The 20,605-nt window shown below is 49.8% G+C and overlaps 1 protein-coding gene across 4 annotated transcripts in view; it reads left to right on the forward strand.

Moving 5' to 3' along the window:
• The window catches only part of LOC144734518 (von Willebrand factor A domain-containing protein 5A-like), a 45,825-nt gene that overhangs the window by 12,082 nt on the left and 13,138 nt on the right, over positions 1–20,605 (forward strand). For all 4 annotated transcript variants that reach the window (XM_078616749.1, XM_078616750.1, XM_078616751.1 and 1 more), the window contains exons 3-14: positions 322–527; positions 3,023–3,239; positions 6,083–6,246; positions 6,667–6,775; positions 7,814–7,965; positions 8,313–8,401; positions 9,617–9,761; positions 11,137–11,216; positions 12,559–12,673; positions 14,845–15,003; positions 17,681–17,790; positions 19,433–19,668. In XM_078616749.1, coding sequence (XP_078472875.1) covers positions 322–527; positions 3,023–3,239; positions 6,083–6,246; positions 6,667–6,775; positions 7,814–7,965; positions 8,313–8,401; positions 9,617–9,761; positions 11,137–11,216; positions 12,559–12,673; positions 14,845–15,003; positions 17,681–17,790; positions 19,433–19,668 — 1,782 coding nt within the window. The remainder of the gene's footprint in view (positions 1–321; positions 528–3,022; positions 3,240–6,082; positions 6,247–6,666; positions 6,776–7,813; positions 7,966–8,312; positions 8,402–9,616; positions 9,762–11,136; positions 11,217–12,558; positions 12,674–14,844; positions 15,004–17,680; positions 17,791–19,432; positions 19,669–20,605) is intronic.

The raw sequence follows: 20,605 nt of genomic DNA on the forward strand, positions 1-20,605 counted from the left end.
TTAAAAGTTTTATAATCGCCAGTAGATGTAGATGCCACCGCTTCATCACGTTCTGCAGATGTAGATGTCACCACCGTCATCTATTGCGCGGCGGTTGAACTTACGACTCTTCGTCTGAACGGGCACCTGGACATACGGACCAGGGGTTTGTTGATATTGCTGAAAGTTCGTAAGTACTAGCAAAAAAAGGTCACCATAGATTACGTACGTACTTGTTGCCGACCGTGACGGTTCTGCTGGCGATGAGTCCGCCGAGGTTTTGGGTGTTTTTGTTTTTTTAACTTTAACTTTTTTACTACCCCACACGGTCTCCTGCCCCAGTGGTGCCGCTGAAAAGCATCGCAGTGAAGGTGTTGGTGCGGGGCTTCGTTGCCGACGTGAAGGCCTCCATGGTCTACCGCAACGATGAAGCCTTCCCCATCGAGCCCTCCTTCTTCTTCCCTCTTGACGACGACTCGGCCGTGCACGCGTTCCGTGCACGCATCGCCGACAGAGAGATGAGCGCGGCGCTGAAGGAAAAAATTGAGGTGCGTTCGCGCAAGCGTGTGTGTGTAGGGAGCGGTGGTGTCAGTCGACCTGTGGCATCAGGGTCTGCCCCGTGACCTCCTGCCAGCGGGCGTTCGACACTTCACGTGGCCTCAAGGTGCACATGGCTTGGCACAAGCGTTGTGGTGACGTCACCACCATCTTAGTGGCGAATGGCGGTTGTTGTTGGTGTAGCGGTTAGCGTGCTGCGCTACGAACCCAGCAACCCCGAGTTCGATTCGCGCCCACGACCAACACCAGTGACGGTTATTTGAACCGGTCCTGGGCCTCCCCTAGGTCGACTCCGCCTCAAATGCTTACCTGGTGCGGTGTGTAAAAACATCGTCACTGCGGAGACAAAGGTGGCCGGGCGTGGCGCTGGCCACCCACCCCCTCGTGTGCCGTGCCGGCCTTCATAGGTGCTCGCTAACAGCACTTGCCCAACAGTGTTCAGGCTACACGGGGGATCTGCGTCTTTTGCGTGCGTGCGATCGCTAACAGCGCTTGCCACGACAGTCCCCTAAGGCTACGTACGTGGGGAGGGATCCTTTGTATTTGTGTGCGTGTGTGCCCGATCGAGTGACGCCATAGGGAGTGGTAGGGTGCGGTTAATGCACAGCGCAACGAACCCTGCGAACCGAGTGATATTCCCGCTTGGCGAATATCCAAACGGGACTTTACTTCTCTCCTAGGTTGACTTGAAATAAGCACCTGGCATGGCGTGTAACTATCTGCACTGGGGAGACAAAGGCTGCCGGGCAGCTGGCCACACCATGCCCTCGTATGCTATGCCGGTTTGAATAAGCGCTGCGCTAACAGCGCTTGCCCCGGACAGTCTGTTAAAAAGCTGTATGGGGGGACCTTTGAATTATACCACCAAAATCTAACCCCCTTCCTCGTTCAAATAATTTTCATTAACCCCAGTGCCCACATAGCACGTAGCACGAATTTAGAGGTTACTCTTCAACATGTCCATCATCAAGCTATCGGTGTGGTGTCGTACACGTCCGGGGTGTGATCTTCTTCACACACAAAGGCACAAAAACTCCGCGCCAATGGTAATGCCTGTATGCATGCAAGTCTTACTTACTCACTCACTCCTCTTCGCTGCCTGTGGAGCATGAGGCTGTCACAAGACCACGCCATCACGGACGGTCTTTATGCAGGTTTCTCTGCTCCACCCCAAGACAGGCCCATGGTCTTTGGTTGAGTCTATGTACGTGTGTGTGTTGAACTTCTTTGGTGCTGTGCATAGCAAATCCTGATAAACCGGAGGTGCGGGGGGTGGGGGGGACGGACAACAAAACTTAAACGTGAAAAAGCAGTTCTGAAGAAATGAGTTTTTAATCTGCGAGCACAGACTTGCAGATGCATTCTCATCGTAACGTAATGTATTTTAAGAGAATTACGAATGGCGCAGCAACGCATGTGTGTGAACGTAATGGCGGAGATGAGGCGAGTGAAATAGACGAGAGGAAGCAATAGGGGGGCGGACCTGCGATGCGTGAATTTGGTGAAAGCGAAATTGATGACGGCCGATTATGATGATCAATTGATTGAATGAATGGGGTTAATGAGTGACAGTCATGCAATGAAAATATGAAGAGGAAACAGGAACCCCCTGGAACTCTTATCGGGCAGCACGTCTCACTGGGCGGAGACCCCGGGGCCGGCTCGGGACACGCTGTCGGTACCACGTCGCTCGGCTGGCCTGGGAGCGCCTGGGAATTCCCCAGGAAGGGCTAGAGTCTTTGTATAGTGGTGTATAGTAGTGTAGTAGTGTAAAGCAATGTATAGTAATGTATAGCGTACTTGGTGTATAGTAATGTAAAGTGTAGTAGTGTATAGTGTAGTGTATAGTAATGTATAGTGTACTTGGTGTATAGTAATGTAAAGTGTAGTAGTGTAAAGCAATGTATAGTAATGTATAGTGTACTTAGTGTATAGTAATGTAAAGTGTAGTAGTGTGTAGTAATGCTAGAGTCTGTCACCAGGGAAAGGGAGGTCTGGACCACCCTCAGTTTAACACGTAGCAGGCTTTCGCGACCAATATTATTCATAATCAACGTTTTTGGGTTTAGATCGCGTTATTTATAAATGTGTCGTAACCCTCCACCACCCGACACGGCCAATCAGTAAAAAAGTGTCAACACACCAGTGGGCTAAAGCATTGAACTATTTGTCTTTTTGTCAACGTGACGCTTTTTTACTGATTGGCCGTGTCGTGTGGTGGAGGGTTACGACACATTTATAAATAACGCGATCTAAACCCAAAAACATTGATTATGACATGACCACCCTACTCGACATACTGCCGCCACAACCCTCACCAGAACGCGGTGGTGGTGCTGGTGCTGGTGATGAGGGTGAGATTCAGGAGGGGGGGGGGGGGGGGGTGCAGTCGTGGGCTGAGCTGGAGAACAGCGAGGTGAGTTGTTAAGGCGAGGAGCGGGAACGCCCCGAACGAGCGAATGTGCGAGTGACCGCTTTATTTCAGGCCGAAGATGAATACGACGACGCCATCGCCATGGGGCGCCGGGCGTTCAGGCTGTCGAAGGAGTGCGGGGAAGTCTTCCACTGCATGCTGGGTAACCTCGGCGCCGGCGAAGAGGCGGAGCTGTCGCTGGAGTTTGTCTCGGAGCTCGGAGTGGAGCCCGACGGCGCCGTTCGCTTCTGTCTGCCCACCGTGCTCAACCCTCGCTACTCGCTGCAGGGTACACGCACGTTTTGTTCGTCACCCGACGGAGCATCGTCGCCCGCCCTAAGTCGCATCCACCGCACGCGGACCATGGCGGCAAGATAGCGGGCACGTGACGACGCGTGAATGGACGATTTAAAAAACACTATCCGGCAGTTGTCAGGCTGTGGGTTATACAGCACGGACCGTACAACGCGTAACGACGCAACGCCCCCAGATGCTCCGCGCCAGGATGATATGCTCGACTGCTCCTGGAGCGGTTATCTGGCGTGAACTACGTGAATGTGAAATTTTAGTTTGTGTGTCGCTCTGCGTCCACGTCAGCGGCCGCACGGAAGTAGGAGAGCGCGCGCACAGCTAGTCGCCATTCGCAGAGAGGGCTGGAGCTGGCTTCTGATCTTTACGGCACTCCGACACCGTGATGTCGTACAACTGTAATAAAGGTCGTTGAGGCGACTTCTGGAATCCGGTCTTTTATTAACTTTTCATTACAGCTCTCCTTCACGCTGCTGACAGGCAGCGTGAGAGGGACAGAGAGAGAGAGACACACTGCCACGTGGCAACTTGGAGCCCCGCTCCCACGTGGCCCCTTCCTCTGTTCGTTCCCGTTCTGACCACGTGTCGTTCGTCTCCACCCCTATTTAATACCCGGGTCACGTGGTACGTTTCCGCCAATCCTGGTTAGCCTCCGTGGAATATTCCAGGCTCCCTCGTCAGCTCCCGGGACCACGCCCCTGACTCATCTCCCCATTGGCTGTGGCCAAAGCCAGCAGAACCAATCCTCTACTTACAGCTGTCACCTTCCCATTACGTCAGGGCCACGCCCCTAGGCTTCCCCCCATTGGCTATGGACCAGGACCGGCAGAGCCAATCATCGTGACGAGTTGTAATCCGTCAACGACCTGGATATAACCTCACATTACACAACAATGAAGCGAGAGATGGCGCTGCAGCATTGGAACAGAACGTCTTTAGTCCGTATTTTTTTTTCCCACAATTTACTAAAACTTCAAACTTGTGTCACACAGCCCGAGACGACACGGCCTAGGCACGTGTCTACAAAGTTTTAACGGAGTGCCCTTTCATGTATACTCTCTGGTTCTTTCGGTAAAGTCACGTAGATGGAGAACACGACGTTTCGGTCGCAACACAAGCGGCCGTCTTCAGGTGAGAAACAAAAAAAAAGACTGCCGCTTGTGTTGCCACCGAAGCGTTGTGTTTTCTTTTATCCTTTTTTCTACCCACGTGACTTTAACGAAAGAACCAGAGAGTATTGATTCCTGCAATCACGAAAGCTTCAAATCAAGATTGCCCTTTAATTTGTCACTTTGCAGCCAGAGGTTGATGGATCACGATAAGATTGTGAAGCTCCCAAAGGTCATTGCGCTTTAAAGTGACCGGGAAATGACAAGTGCAGGAAACAAATTGTGAACGCATCTGCGCAAACTTTTTTACGCATTTTCCCCTCTTGTTCGTCGATTTTCTCTCGGCGCGCTCCCTTCTTTGTCCTCCCACGTGCAAAACGAACCGTTTGGGGGGGAAAAAAGACCGGAAACCTTAAAGGATTCTCGCGGGATAAAAATTAACCCGTAAAAACAAAGTTTTTCACTATAAATCCTTTATATGCGTGGCGGCTAGAGTCCTCTCGTCCTCTGGCTTGAGATGGCTGCCACCTATGGGTCAGATGATTGCCTGCCACCATTAAGCAATTGGTAATTAAATATAAAAAACATTTCCTAAAAAGTGTAAAGTTATGAAAAAAAAATTTTCACGAAAATAAATTGTCACGCACAACGAGTCTGTGTGCAAAATGTCAGAAGTGATTTGCACGGTCGTAAGCGCGCAAGCAAGTGAACTTAATATAAAGGATTTAAAAAATGCAGGCTGAGCTTGCAATCTGGAGGCCCGCTGGGTCGTGCCGCCCCCTCTGGCACGGCACTCGAAGCAACGTCACAAGCTTCTTGAATTGCCACGCCTGTTATCCTCCAAGCAATGCAGAGTGGGGTACACCGCAGTCGATAGGCGGGACGCGTGGTGGGGTTACCCCCCCACCCCGCCACCTCTTCCATCGTGTCTGGCTGTCGTGGGAGAGTGGAGGGCCTCCAGGGCTCCCTCTAGTGGGACGGCCCTTCTGCCAGCAGTGCCGTAAGCAAGCAGTTGCAGGGGCTGCACCTTTATATTATGAGGGCGATACGTTTTGTGTTTTTCGTCGGGTCGCTCTTGGGAGTGAGTCTGTCGTTGGTATGTTGACCTCTCGCCTGGTTTGAAGTGAAACAAAACTCGAAGGCTTCCTTGAACCGTTTAATAAAAAGTACGTAACGGCCGCAACTCAGAGGCGCGGAGCCAAGCTCAGAGTCGCTCGAAAGTGCCGTGATTGTAGAGGTGAGTTTTTAAGTGTCTCTTGAAGGAGGCGATTGAGGTGATGCTGCGAATGTGCGGAGGGGTGATGGCGTTCCAGACTGTTGGGGCTGCCACCGAGAAGCGGCGCATAGACATGACCATCCTGGATCTTGGCATCAAGAGGAGGTCGTGAGTCGCGCTGCGCAGGCACATACTAGGCTTTCACGGACCAATATTATCCATTTATTTAAGACCGAAACAGGAGGATTTTTCCACAGCTCTGGTTGTCTCGCCTGATGATGACGCTGCTGGTTGTTGTAATTACCGGCGAAGTGTCACAGTAGTGGGTTTACTCTCCCAACACTCAACCGGTGTGCGAATCGGCACGTTTTCGTTTACGTGGCGGCGGGTTTAACGACAGGCACCGACATTTACGCGTTCTAACCCAAACCCACGTCGGTCGTGGAGACTTGTTGAAACGGTCACTCGATGTCGCACCCTCTGCTTTGTTGCCCCTAGGCATGGCGGACCGAGTGTCGTACCTGGCGCCGTCCCAGGACGTGCCCTACACCCTGTCGTTCACGCTCACGGCCGAGAACCCCGGGGGGATCCGTGACGTCTCCTCTCCCAGCGGCCTTCTGGGGCCTGCGGCGTTCGCCGAGTCTGACAGAGCCTCGGCCCAGGTGCTTCCCACCGCTTTCAACGGTTACCACCCCCCCCCCCCCACCGTTGGGTTATCTTTAGGTTTTGGCTTGCTGGTAAAACGCAATATTGCAGCCTCGCAAATACGGTACATTCTTCTATAGCGCTGTGGTAGTTGCGTTCCCGAAGAACGCCGCGTTATTGAAAATTCGCGTGACAATAAGTAATATGGGTTAAACCACAGTCCGCGAAAACACCGCGAGATGCCAACGCAGACCGAACAAAGACAAGACTGTGCGGGGCATGGGTAGCGTCTGGAAGCATCCATCAGCATCCCGCATCCCGCCTCGTGCGATGATGATGATATGCCGAGGCAGCCGCTCCCACCGTTTTCAATCCAACTCTTGCGACGTATAACAATCGGGTTTCTCCCCTTTTTTCTGGCCTGTTACTCCCAACAGGTGTCCCTCGAAGGAGACTTCAAGTTTGATCAGGACATCGAGGTGCTGATTTACTATGAGCAGAAACATCAACCGTTTGCGCTCATCGAGCCTGGACTCCCAGCGACGGGTGAGCGTGCGTGTGAGTCGGGGGAATGCGTTGAGGGTGCCGGTGGCAGTACAGGAAAAGCTCCGATGTCCGGCACTTTTTGCCATCCGGAATGCTTTTATTAACCGGCATCTGTCGTGGGCGGCAAGACTGTAGAGATCTTATTCTCGATTTGAAGCTTTCGTGACTGCAAGGATCCATACTCTTAGGTTTTTTTTCGATAAAGTCACGTAGGTGAAAAAATTAAAATAACAATAAAATAAAAACGTCGTGAGTTTGTCGAGATCTTTCTTCGCGTATCCGGGAAATTAATCCGATAGCCGTTCGGCGTCTTGCCGTGTGCTTCTCGTTTATCCGTTGTTGTTTCTTGGTTCTTTCGGTAAAGTCACGTAGAAGGGAAATAATAAAATAATTAAAATAAAACATAATAACATAATTAAATTTCGATTTAAAGCTTTCGTGACTGCAGGGATTCATCTTCTTGGTTCTTTCGGTAAAGTCACGTAGAAGGGAAATAATAAAATAATAAAAATTAAACATAATAAAATAATTCTCACGACGTTTCGGCCACAACGCAAGCAGCCGTCCTCAGGTGAAGAACAGGTCTGTCGGAAAGACAGCGTCTGAATGACGCTGTCTTTCCGACAGACCTGTTCTGTTGGAAAGTCTGAATGACGCTGTCTTTCCGACAGACCTGTTCTGTTGGAAAGACATTAGCCTGGTCTTCACCTGAGGACGGCAGCTTGCGTTGTGGCTGAAACGTCGTGAGAATTATTTTATAATGTTTTATTTTTATTATTTTATTATTTCCCTTCTACGTGACTTTATCGAAAGAACCAAGAAGATGAATCCCTGCAGTCACGAAAGCTTTAAACCGAAATTTATCCGTTGCTGTTTACGGGAGCTTTGGGACGCTGCCTGAATGGTGGCACTAACGGCAGTCAACGTCCGCCATCCGCGATCGCGCTGTGCTTTGTTGTGCTGTAGCGCGACCTTGTGTGACGTTGATGCCGCTCCTGATGCCGCTGCTTCATGATTTCGCCGCTGTCTCTTTTTCAGAGGTCTCATTCCTGGCGGACACCGTGGCTATGCTGAACTTCTACCCGGGTGAAATGGAGGAGATGGAAGTGTCAACCGCCGAACATGGGGAGTTCATTTTCATCATAGACTGCTCCGGCAGTATGAACAACAACCCAATCATGAATGCCAAGGTACCACGAACACTCCTCATCAACATGGTCAGGTCCACGTGCGTATACTACCTCGCCTGGTATGCAGGAGGTCGTGGGTGATGATTGCTTGTGTTCCGATATCATTTTCCCTTCTACGTGACTTTACCGAAAGAACCAATAATATAACTCCAGATTTGAAGCTTTCGTGACTGCAAGGATTCATACTCTTAGGTTTTTCGATAAAGTCACGTGAGCACGTTTGGCGATGCGCGGTGCGACAGGAGTTGGGCGTACGTGTAACACTCGGAGAACGGCGCGAGACTCCAAATGTGCGAGGTGATGTGAACGCGAGTGGCTGAGTTTGTGTTTTGCCGTTGTGTTTGCAGGAAACGCTCATTCTGCTCTTAAAGAGTTTGTCTCTCGGCTGCCTGTTCAACATCTACAGCTTCGGCAGCCGATTTAGATCCCTTTACACGTATGTTCCGTGACCTCTCCCCCCCCCCCACCCACCCCCCTTCATGGAGATAATTTAGGACAGGGGTTAGGTAAGCTTTTTTTCGCCAAGGGCCATTTGGATATTTATAACATCATTCGTGGGCCATACAACATTATCAACTTAAAAATTTGCCTGTTTTATTTGGTCAAACATTGAATTAACTCGCCCCTAATGCGATGGCTGGAACTGCTTCTCTTTGATGAGGCGTGTGATGATGTTAGCTGGTATTGATGATGTTGCTACTCGCAACTACTTTTCCAGGTTTTTGCTCCGAGATTTATTGAATTTCGAGTCCCGCCTGCGGTTGCGTTTGCAGGGCCACATCAAATGATTTAGTGGGCCTCATAAGGCCCGCGGGCCGGACGTTCGCCACCCCTGATTGAGGACAAGGTGATTGTCAGTGTGCTGGACTAGGAATCTGGAGGTCGCCGGTTTGATTTGATCTCCTGGCACGGAAGTTTGAAGCAAGAGGGGCACGTCTTTTAAAAATCATTCCCCCACACCGCCTCTGTCCACCCGGCTGTATAGGGTTAGCACATAGTAGGCTTTTGCGATCAATATCATCCATAATACAGGTTTTTTGGGTTAGATTGCGTAAATATATATGTGAATGTGTCATTAAATCTGCCACCACCCGGCATAGCCAATTAGTAAGGTTTGTCACGAAAACAGAACGTGCCAATTCGTTGCTCTGCAACAAACCGGTTGTGTTGGAGAGCAAAGCTGCTGTCGGCCGGTATAAATCAGTGATGAACAATAAGAATAAGTTTTACCCTTTCTAACAATCAAACAGGAGGTGTTAACATGTTCAAAGGAATCAAATTTGCATTAACAACAAGTATTTGTGGTGAACATACTTATGTCATACTGATGACAATACTATATTCTATCAAAAAAATATGTCTTTTTAAACATACATTTTTATATGTTATATTTCGGCTTGGGGTCTAATTGTCCACGCTCAACTGACGTTGGCTGTAAATCACCACGCTCCCTTGCAAACAAAAATATATGCATTGTCCTTGAAACTGATTGGTCCACACCAGTGACAGCTTTCTATTGAGCCTCGTCTCAATTGGTGCTAGACCAGAGGACGCCAAAAGGCGTACACAGCTCAAAGACGACACACTATCAGAAAGTGAACGGAACGGCGCAGAGCGCGTGACCTAAACTTCCGCACCAAACGTTTCCCAGCGAGAGCATGCCCTACGACCAGCAGACAATGGACACCGCCCTAAAGCATGTGTGCGGCATGGACGCCAACATGGGCGGCACGAACATCATGGGCCCTCTAGTGGACATCTGCATGCAGCCCTGCAAGCCACAGCACCCCCGCAAGGTACGCGTGAGAGCTTGGGGGTGAGGGGTTTGCCACCTGTCCTGGTTTTTCCCGGGCGGGATGTTAATTATCTCGCCTGGTATACAGGAGGTCGTGGGTTTCGATCCCGACCCTGATGCCTGCTTTATACTTGGCGTTTGCATGTCTCTCTCCCTGTGGTCGCGTGGATTTTTCTCCGGGTCCTTCGGTTTTTCCCCCTCGACATTTAGAATCGCCGTGCGTTTAGAATGTTTGGCTGCGATACATTTCCACATGATAATCCATTACGTTGAGCTATTATTTGTGGCCAGGTAGCTTCTGAAAAACAACTACGTAGCTGAGTAGAACTTACCTGGTAAAATAAAATATATTTTTGTTTAGTTTAAGTGTGAGAACTTCCAAATCCCTGAGGACCCAGTAGCCTCCACCGGATTAGTGATATCTCCCGGCCCTGCACCCTTTGTCAACGTCACGATCATCATCATCATCGTCGGCCATGGTCAATTCATTCAGTGACGTCTTCCATTCTTGCGCATGTCACTCCGTCATTATTTTTAACCATAGGCCCGTCATCCCTTCTTCCGATGTGTCCTGCCCCAAGGCTGCCTGCTTTTATTTTAAAAGCTTGAATCGTGGCATTACCCTGCGTCTGTTCTGTAATCCACGTGCTCTTCATTCCCTCTCTCTCCGTGGAGATGATAATTTTTGTCTAGTTTGGTGGTGGTGGTGCTGCAGGTGTTAGGATAATATTTATAATCGCAAAATGTTTACAGGACAGGCATAACACTCACAAACTTATTTGGATGGCTTTAAAAAAAAACGACTTGTCCAGCGGTTAGTTTGACACGTAGGCTTTCGCGACCGATATTATTAATTATAATGTGTCATTCTTGGTTATTTCGGTACGTGACTTTACCGAAAGAACCAAGAATATGAATCCCTGCAGTCACGAAAGCTTTAAATCGAAATATAAATGTGTCGTTGACCCGCCACCACCCCACACAGCCGATTCTGGAAAAATCTCCCAATGATGCTAGATGTAATTACCAGCGAAACTTCGTACTTAAATTGTAAAGTTGTGAGTTTATTCTCTTAACACACCGGTTTGCCGAACTAGTAACTTAATTGGCACATTTTGTTTCCGTGACAAACCCTCGCAGGTTGGCTGTGTCCGCTGGTGGCGGGTTTATACTTACGTGATCTAACCCCAAAAAACCTTCCTTATGAATTGTCCAGGGGTTACACTCGTTCTACCTTTACTGGCAAACAAACCCCCCCCCACCACCTTTGATTCATGAACGAGATTTTTCCATCCGGCGGTGAACTCTACGTCGCAGTTCGTCCACCGCTCCCGTGAACGCGAGTCGTGAGCTTCCCTTGCCTTGTGCAATTGCAGCTGTTCTTGCTGACGGACGGCATGGTCGACAACACGCAGGGCGTTATCCAGACGGTGAAACATCACTCCATGGACCACAGGTGATCGACCGCGCGTCATCCAATGATGTGATGTTCCCGAAATGAATTTCAGGCGGTCTCTACGGTTTTACGACGATTACGTGTAATGGCCACCACCATGGATCGATTTACGACACAGAAATTGTATTTTGGATGGGTCTTCCCGACACGTGTGTGTGTGTGTTTGTATGCATGTATGTACGTACGTACATATAACTTCTTTCGCACCGTACGTAGGCAACCGTGCTAATCGGTGGTGCGAAGGAAGGACAACAAAATTAAACACGACTCCGGAACGCATCTGAGCAGAGTCGGTCTCGTTTCCCGACGCGATTGACGTGTGCACTGTTGTTATTATAAAAAAAAAAAATTGTGTGGATTTGTACCTCTTGAACCCCGCTAAATACGGCCGATAAAAGGGAGAAAAAAAAACGCAATAGCAACTGATGTTTCTCCCGTTTACACTGTCGATGGGAGAATAGGGGGTCCCATTCTACGACGAAACGGTTTATGACGACGGGGTTTACCAGGAACGCGTCTGGGCCTAAGAATAATAGTATAATAATAGTGTTGTGTCCGAAATAAAGGCTCTTGGTAACCGGAGAAAACACGGGTCGACACCGGTGACGATTGTCTGAACGGGTCTTGGGCCTCCCCTAGGTCGACTCGGCCTCAAATGAGTACCTGGTGAGGTGTGTAATCGTCGCCACTAAGGAGGCAAATGCGGCCGGGCGTGGTGTTGGCCACCCACCCCCTCGTGTGCCGTGCCGGCCTTCATAGGTGCTACTCGCTAACGGCACTTGGCCAAACAGTCTGTTAAGGTTTTTCGGGAGATCTTTGTGCTTGTTCTTGATGGTTTCAGTGTTGTGGATGTCACCGATCGTGACGTTGATGTAGTTGACACTGCCGCTGTTGTATATGATGACGAATGCGAACATGGGCATGTTTTTTTAATAGTGACTTTCATGTAATTGATGTTTCGATTCAAAGCTTTCGTGACTGCAGGGATTCATCTTCTTGGTTCTTTCGGTAAAGTCACGTAGAAGGGAAATAATAACATAAAAATAATAATAATTAAAATAAAACATAATAAAATAATTCTCACGACGTTTCGGCCACAACGCAAGCAGCCGTCCTCAGGTGAAGAACAGGTCTGTCGGAAAGACAGTTTCAGACGCTGTCTTTCCGACAGACCTGTTCTTCACCTGAGGACGGGTGCTTGCTTGAGAATTATTTTATTATGTTTTTATTTTTATTATTTTATTATTTCCCTTCTACGTGACTTTACCGAAAGAACCAAGAAGAAGGCTAATTGATGTTGTTGCTACTGATGACGACGACGACGCTGTATTTTTGTGCGCAGGTGTTTTGCGTTTGGGATTGGCCAGAGTGTCTCCACTGAGCTCATCAAGCAGGTGGCACACGTTGGAAAGGGCCTCTCGGAGTTTGTCACAAGCTCTGACCGTCTTCAGGCCAAGGTGAGGCACAGCAATCGTGCGCGTGCGTATGTTAAACTTCTTTTGCACCGTACGTAGCCAACCCTGCTAATCGGAGGTGCGGGGAAGGACAATAAACTATGGGTCTGTGTGAGTCTATGGGTCTCTGTGGGTCTCTGTGGGTCTCTGTGTGAGTCTATGGGTCTCTGTGGGTCTCTGTGGGTCTCTGTGTGAGTCTGTGGGTCTCTGTGTGAGTCTGTGGGTCTCTGTGTGAGTCTGTGGGTCTCTGTGTGAGTCTGTGGGTCTCTGTGTGAGTCTGTGGGTCTCTGTGTGAGTCTGTGGGTCTCTGTGTGAGTCTGTGGGTCTCTGTGTGAGTCTGTGGGTCTCTGTGTGAGTCTGTGTCTCTGTGAGTCTGTGGGTCTCTGTGAGTCTGTGGGTCTCTGTGTGAGTCTGTGGGTCTCTGTGTGAGTGTATGGGTCTCTGTGTGAGTCTGTGGGTCTCTGTGTGAGTCTGTGGGTCTCTGTGTGAGTCTGTGGGTCTCTGTGTGAGTCTGTGGGTCTCTGTGTGAGTCTGTGGGTCTCTGTGTGAGTCTGTGGGTCTCTGTGTGAGTCTATGGGTCTCTGTGTGAGTGTATGTACGTTGAGCTTCAACATACAGTAGAACCCGTCTTAACGACCACCCGTTAACAACTAATTGCTTAATGACGGGCCTCAATAGAACCCAATGTGTAGTATATAGTGTATAGTAGTGTAGCGCCTCTATAGAGCCCAATGTGTTCGCTTACCGACCATTCCCCTATTCTTGGTTCTTTCGGTAAAGCCACGTAGAAGGGAAATAATAAAATAATAAAAATATACAACAATAAAATTCTCACGACGTTTCGACTGCAACACAAGCAATCATCATCAGGTGTGAAATCCACAGCAAGAAAATTTGAAATTTTCTTATGATTGCTTGTGTCGCAGTCGAAACGTCGTGAGAATTTTATTGTTATTTATTTATTTTATTATTTCCCTTCTACGTGGCTTTACCGAAAGAACCAAGAATATGAATCCCTGCAGTCACAAAAGCTTTAAATCAAGACCATTCCCCTGTTAATGACCGGCTATTGTAGGTATAGTAAGTAGTAATTAAGGCATTGATTAACCATGTTTATTTTAATACCATGTGTTTTAATGTTGTTAGTATCTTTAATGTATTAATATCCAATGTTTAAATATTATAAAGTATGTTTTTAGGTTAAAAAGGGTAACTTTCGATGCTATCGGAACGAATTAAACATCTAACATGTGTAAAAAAAGGTTGTGGAAGTGACTTATATAATCCGGGTCTTTATTTTCATATAAATTCCACTCCTGTCTTACTCCTTCACGCTGCTAACAGACAGCGTGAGCGGGAGCGAGAGACTCTTGCTGCCACGTGGCAGGCCTGGACCCCCACTCCAGCGTGGCCTCACCCTCCGTTCGTTCCAGATCTGACCGTCTCCACCCCTTTTAATGCCCGGGTCACGTGGTACCTTTCCACCAGTCCTGGTTAACCTCCATGGAATCTTCCAGACTCCATCGTACGTTCCCAGGACCGCGCCCCTGACTCGTCCCCCCATTGGCTGTGGCTAAAGCCAGCAGAACCAATCCTCTACTTACAGATGTCACCTTCCCATTACGTCAGGGCCACGCCCCTAGACTTCTCCCCATTGGCTATGGGCCAGGACCGGTAGAGCCAATCATCGTAACGAGGTGTGATCAGTCAACCACCCGGATATACCCTCACATCACAAATGTATTTCCTATGCTCGCTTAACGACCAAATCACTTGACGACCGGTTTCGTGGAACCAATCACCGTCGTCAAGAGTGGTTCTGCTGTACGTGCAAGCAAGCAATTCTCGGCAATTAATTATAACGTAAGTAACTCTAAGCCATTACGCCACGTCATCATGAGACCTCCAGTGCGCCTTTTGGCGTCATCTGGTCGAACGCCATATGAGACTAGGCTCCAAAGAAAGCTGTCTCTGGTGTGGACCAATCAGTTTCAAAGACAATGCATAAATTATCAGAGTATTGTTTTTTGTTTGCATTTGACTGCAAGTATTGTGGTTAATGTAAGCATGATTCCTTGCAAAAGGTGTCAGTTTTGTTGCCAGAAAAAAGGGGAAAAACCCTATTAGTACATTACGCCCCGGTTACAAATGGTTTCTTCCTCGGTCCGCCGCAGGTGCTGAGGATGCTCAAGTGCGCAATGCAGCCATCGCTGAACAACCCCCAGCTGGAATGGACTCTTCCGCCCGGCATCGTCGCCACCGTGGTGCCCCAGCTTCCCGAAAGCATCTTCATAGGAGAGAAGACGATTGTCTACGCGCAGTTCACAGGGACGGTGAGACTCGTGCGTGCGTGCGTGCGTCCAGGGCGGTTCTAATAAAAATAATTCAAATTTATAAAGCGACCTTGAACAATCGTTCTCAGGGCGTTTTGCGAACGTCTGTCATGATTTTTTTTCTTCTTGGTTCTTTCGGTAAAGTCGCGTAGAATGGAAATAATAAAATAATTAAAATAAAACATAATAAAATAATTCTCACGACGTTTCGGCCACAACGAAAGCAGCCGTCATCAGGTGGAGAACAGGTCTGTCGAGAAGACAGAGTCGGCAGACCTGTTCTCCACCTGAGGACGGCTGCTTGCGTTGTGGCCGAAACATCGTGAGAATGATTTTATTATGTTTTATTTTTATTATTTTATTATTTCCATTCTACGTGACTTTACCGAAAGAACCAAGAAGATGAGTCCCTGCAGTCACGAAAGCTTTAAATCGAAAATTTTTTTTTTTTTTTGTCTCGAAATTAATCACAGCGTTGAAGAGATGGGGAGACTGAAACGAAACCATTAAACTATGTTTTTATTTCACCAGGTAAGGCCTGCTAAGCTACGTAACAATGTTTTTCACAAGCGACCTGTTCTTTAGCCAGTAGTTACCACAGAGGGAGAGATAATGACTAATTTCTGCTCTTCCGTTTTATTGCGCCTGCCCAGGCTTTGCAACTAAACTATTAAACTAATTTAATTTATTTTAGCAGGTCAGACCCACTGAACTACGTAACCTTTTTCAGAAGCGACCTGGCTAGCACAAATGATAGCTCAACGAAGTGGCTTTTCACGTGGAAATCTATAGCAGCCAAATACTCTAAACTCGTGTCGACTCTAAATGTGGAGGGGAAAAACCGGAGGACCCGGAGAAAAATTAACGCGACCACGGGCAGAGAGATTATACGCACACTCCAAATATAGAGGAGTCTGGGTCGGTATTGAACCCACGACCTCCTGCATACGAGATGAGGTAGTTACCATCTCACCATCGTGGCACCCCCCTAGGAAGACGCGGAAGTGTTGTTAGAGAGTACAATGTTCCTTAGCCAGCAGTTACCACAGAGGGAAAGGTAATGTCTGATCTCTGCTATTCATACTCTTAGGTTCTTTCGGTAAAGTCACGTAGGTAAAAAAATTAAATTAAAATTAATAAAAATAAAATAATAAAATCACGACGTTTCGGAGGCAACACAAGTCTCCGTCATCAGGTGGGACCGTCACAGCCAGATTTGCTGCATCAAATGAGGCAGGGATTCAAGATGCAATTTAAGATGTATTTAAGAGCTTGCATCTTGAATCCCTGCCTCATTTGATGCAGCAAATCTGGCTGTGACAGTCCCACCTGATGACGGAGACTTGTGCTGCCTCCGAAACGTCGTGATTTTATTATTTTATTTTTATTAATTTCATTTTTTACCTACATGGTGACTTTACCGAAAGAACTGAGAGTATGAATCCTTGCAGTCACGAAAGCTTCAAATCTAGAACTCTGCTATTCAGTTTTATTGCACCTGCCCATGGCTTTCTCACATCTCACATCCCCTCCACTCAAGGAACATTAGCTATCACCCGAATTCCGGTCATCCTCGCAGCGGCTTTTGGCTGGCCATCGAACAAAGACGGAGACCGCGTCGCGCGCGTTAAGGTTCGCTTCTGCGTCCGTCTGGAACGCTCTTTCTTCTGGTGTTAGGAAGCCACTGGAGTTATGCACCTTGAAATCCGGATTGAAAACTCATTTCTTTACAACTGCTTTTTGTATTTAGTTTGTTGTCCTTTCCACGCGGCACCTCCGGTTTAGCACGGTTGGCTACGTACGGTGCGATAGAAGTTCAACATTCATACATATGACTGACTCTAAGACACAAAGAGTAGGAGGCACTCTGTTTAGTAACACGGCCTGACAGTAAACACTTAGCAACCACGGTTCCCAGTCAGCACAGCCGGCAGACCGCCTGACTGGCATCGCCGAGATGGCGAAGACGGAGACGACGGCGAAAACTCCAGCAGCAGCACAACGGGGATCCCGCTCCACACGACAGCCCCGAGCTCCCCTCCCGGGGCCCCTTTTATACCGCCAGCATGGCCTGGCTCCGCCTCTGGCCACGCCCCCCTTCTGGAACCTACTAGCCTGGCTCCGCCCCTGGCCACGCCCCCTTCTGGAACCTGCTAGTGGGTTCTCGATGTGACCCTTCCGTGACCCTTTCCCTAAATCCCTCTCTGGTCTATCACGTGACCTGCTGTCAGCCAGGGCCGCTGTAAGCTGCAGATCCCCTTTCCTGCCAGCAGCCAGCGCTATGCTGCTACGTGACCGATTCTGTGTCACTACACATGCATACAACGGATATTCCAGCGCAGTTAATATTCATGTTTCAGGTGTATTTGTATGTATGTGTGTGTGTGTCTCTCAAAGGTGTGGTGCTGGCCACCCACCTGCATGCGTACCGTGCTGGCCTTCATAGCTGCTCGCTTAACAGCACTTGCCCCAACAGTCTGTTAAGGCTACACGGGGGGGGATCTTTGTCTTTCTTCTGTCTCTCTTCACCAATGCTGTTATTTATACGCCACGTTGTACGATGGCGTACCCGCCACGTGACGGTGTAACAGCAAGCTGCGGCGGAATAAGACAACACCACTGCCTGGGTCACGTGACGATCGCCTTACCCCGTGGACACATCTGTCTTGTCGTGCAGCTCCCAGCGGATCCGTGGCAGGGCACAGCTGTGCTCAAGTACTCGCTGTGCGGCAAGCCGGTTGAGAATCGCATCGTGTTCACCAGCAAGCCTGCTGACCACAATGCTCGGTACGACGGACACACAACGACAATCACAATAAAGTTCCCTGCCCCCCCCCCCCCCTCTCTGTGTAGCCTTAACAGACTGTTGAGGCAAGGGCCCATAGTCCCAACACTGCCCGTAGACCCAACACTGCCCATAGTCCCAACACTGCCCATAGACTCAACACTGCCCATAGTCCCAACACTGCCCGTAGACCCAACACTGCCCATAGTCCCAACACTGCCCATAGACTCAACACTGCCCATAGACCCAACACTGCACCATAGACTCAGCACTGCCCATAGACCCAACACTGCCCGTAGACTCAACACTGCCCATAGACCCAACACTGCACCATAGACTCAGCACTGCCCATAGACCCAACACTGCCCGTAGACTCAACACTGCCCATAGTCCCAACACTGCCCATAGACTCAGCACTGCCCATAGACCCAACACTGCCCATAGTCCCAACACTGCCCATAGACTCAACACTGCCCATAGTCCCAACACTGCCCATAGACTCAGCACTGCCCATAGACTCAACACTGCCCATAGACTCAACACTGCCCATAGACTCAACACTGCCCATAGACTCAACACTGCCCATAGACTCAACACTGCCCATAGACTCAACACTGCCCATAGACTCAACACTGCCCATAGACCCAACACTGCCCATAGACTCAACACTGCCTATAGACTCAACACTGCACCATAGACTCAACACTACACCATAGATACAACACTGCCCATAGACTCAACACTGCCCATAGACTCAACACTGCCCATAAACTCAATACTGCCCATAGACTCAACACTGCCCATAGACTCAACACTGCACCATCGACTCAACACTGCCCATAGACACAACACTGCCCATATACTCAATACTGCCCATAGACTCAACACTGCCCATAGACCCAACACTGCACCATCGACTCAACACTGCCCATATACTCAATACTGCCCATAGACTCAACACTGCCCATAGACTCAACACTGCACCATCGACTCAACACTGCCCATAGACACAACACTGCCCATAGACTCAACACTGCACCATAGACTCAACACTGCCCATAGACTCAACACTGCCCATAGACTCAACACTGCCCGTAGACCCAACACTGCACCATAGACCCAACACTGTTGTTTGCGAGCGGCACCTACGAAGGCCACCTTTGCCTCCCCAGTGGCGACGTTTCCACACCACCACGCCAGGTGCTCATCTGAGGTCCAGTCGACCTAGGGGAGGCTTCAGGACCGATTGAGTTAATCGTCACTGCTGTTGGTGGACGTGAGCGGGAATCGAACTCTGGTCGCCGGGTTTGTCGCGCAGCGCGCTGACCGCTACACCGCCGCTCCCCTCCTCGCACGCACACATTCACGTGTTCCGCAAGCTCCGGCCACTTCCTTGTCTCTGTTGACAAACTCGGTCATTCTCAACATTCTCAAACCAACCAAGGTTGAAAGTGTTTATCCACTCGCTCTGTCCGAATGGTCGGTCTGTAAGCGGGGGTCACGTTAGCGCTCGTAACGATGACCCGATGCGAACAAAAACTTTAGTTGTGTTGCTATTAGGGACCCGCACCGGACGTAGCCAACCTCGCCACTAATCTGAGGTGGGGCCGTCGGCGGTGTGTGTGGCGCCCTTCTCATCGGCAGGCTCGTGCTGCACCGGCTGCTGGCCAAGGCGCTCATCCGCCACCTCGTCGGGGACTTGGGTGACGATCCCAGCGCCGCCGGTCCCAGCGACGACGCGAGGCAGAGGTCCGTGGCAGTGAGCCTGCAGGCGGGCGTCGTGTCGCGCTACACCGTGTTCGTGGCCGTCGACACCTCGCCCCGGTCGCCCATCGCTGAGGCCATGCAGGCCCGTCCCGTGCCACGGCCCCATCCTCATGGTGAGCTGGGGTTAGACCCTCGTTGGGTGGTGGGTGGGCGCGTGGTATGAATGGCAGAGGTCGCAATCGGGTACCCGATACCTGTACCCTACCCGATACCCGGCTACCCGTGGCCGGGTACGGGTACCCGTTTGCGACCCTGGTGCGGCCAGGTACGGGTATGCCGTGAGTCACTGGTGAGTGCACCGTTTGTCACTCATTTCGGGTAGGGTACGGGTAGCGTACGGGTACCCATACCCGGCCGGGTACGGGTATCGGGTACCCGTTTGCGACCCTGGTGCGGCCGGGTATGGGTAAGGAATGAAAACCCGTTTGCGACCTCTGATGAATGGTAAATGATGAGTCGCCATGGGTCGCATAGCTGGCTAGGAGATGTTAACTGCCTCGCCTGGTATGCAGGAGGCCGTGTGTTCGAGCTTCCGCCCCTGTCGCCTGCTGTGCAATTGGGGTTTTCACGTCTCTCTCCCCGTGGTCGCGTGGATTTTTTTCCGTCATGGCCCAAATTTTTCAAAGGCGATCAATTCACATCACGTACATTTTTTAATCCAGCAACGAGAAACTTTGCCGCCGTCTTTCCCGACATGCAGGTCAGTGCTGCGTTCCACCTTGTGCCACACAGGGATAGCTGCCGTCGGCGGGGGTTGGTGGTGGGGGGCGTGGCGTGGTTGGGTTGTGGCTCCACTGCAGCATAGCATGGTGTAAATGCTTACCCCGAGCTCTCATACTCTGATGGTGCATTGTCTTTGAGTTGTGCGCCTTTTGGCGTCATCTGGTCCAACCCATGTGAGACTAGGCTCTAAGGAAAGCTGTCTCGGGTGTGGACCAATCAACTTCAAGGACAGTGCATACATTATCAGAGTTGTGTTTTTGTTTGCATTCTGGCTGCCGGTATTGTGGTCTATGCAAACATGACTCCTTGTAAAAAAGGTGTCAGTTT

The sequence above is a fragment of the Lampetra planeri genome, chromosome 51 (genome assembly GCF_965212315.1).
Source record: "Lampetra planeri chromosome 51, kcLamPlan1.2.h2, whole genome shotgun sequence".
Classification (NCBI taxonomy): Eukaryota; Metazoa; Chordata; class Hyperoartia; order Petromyzontiformes; family Petromyzontidae; genus Lampetra; species Lampetra planeri.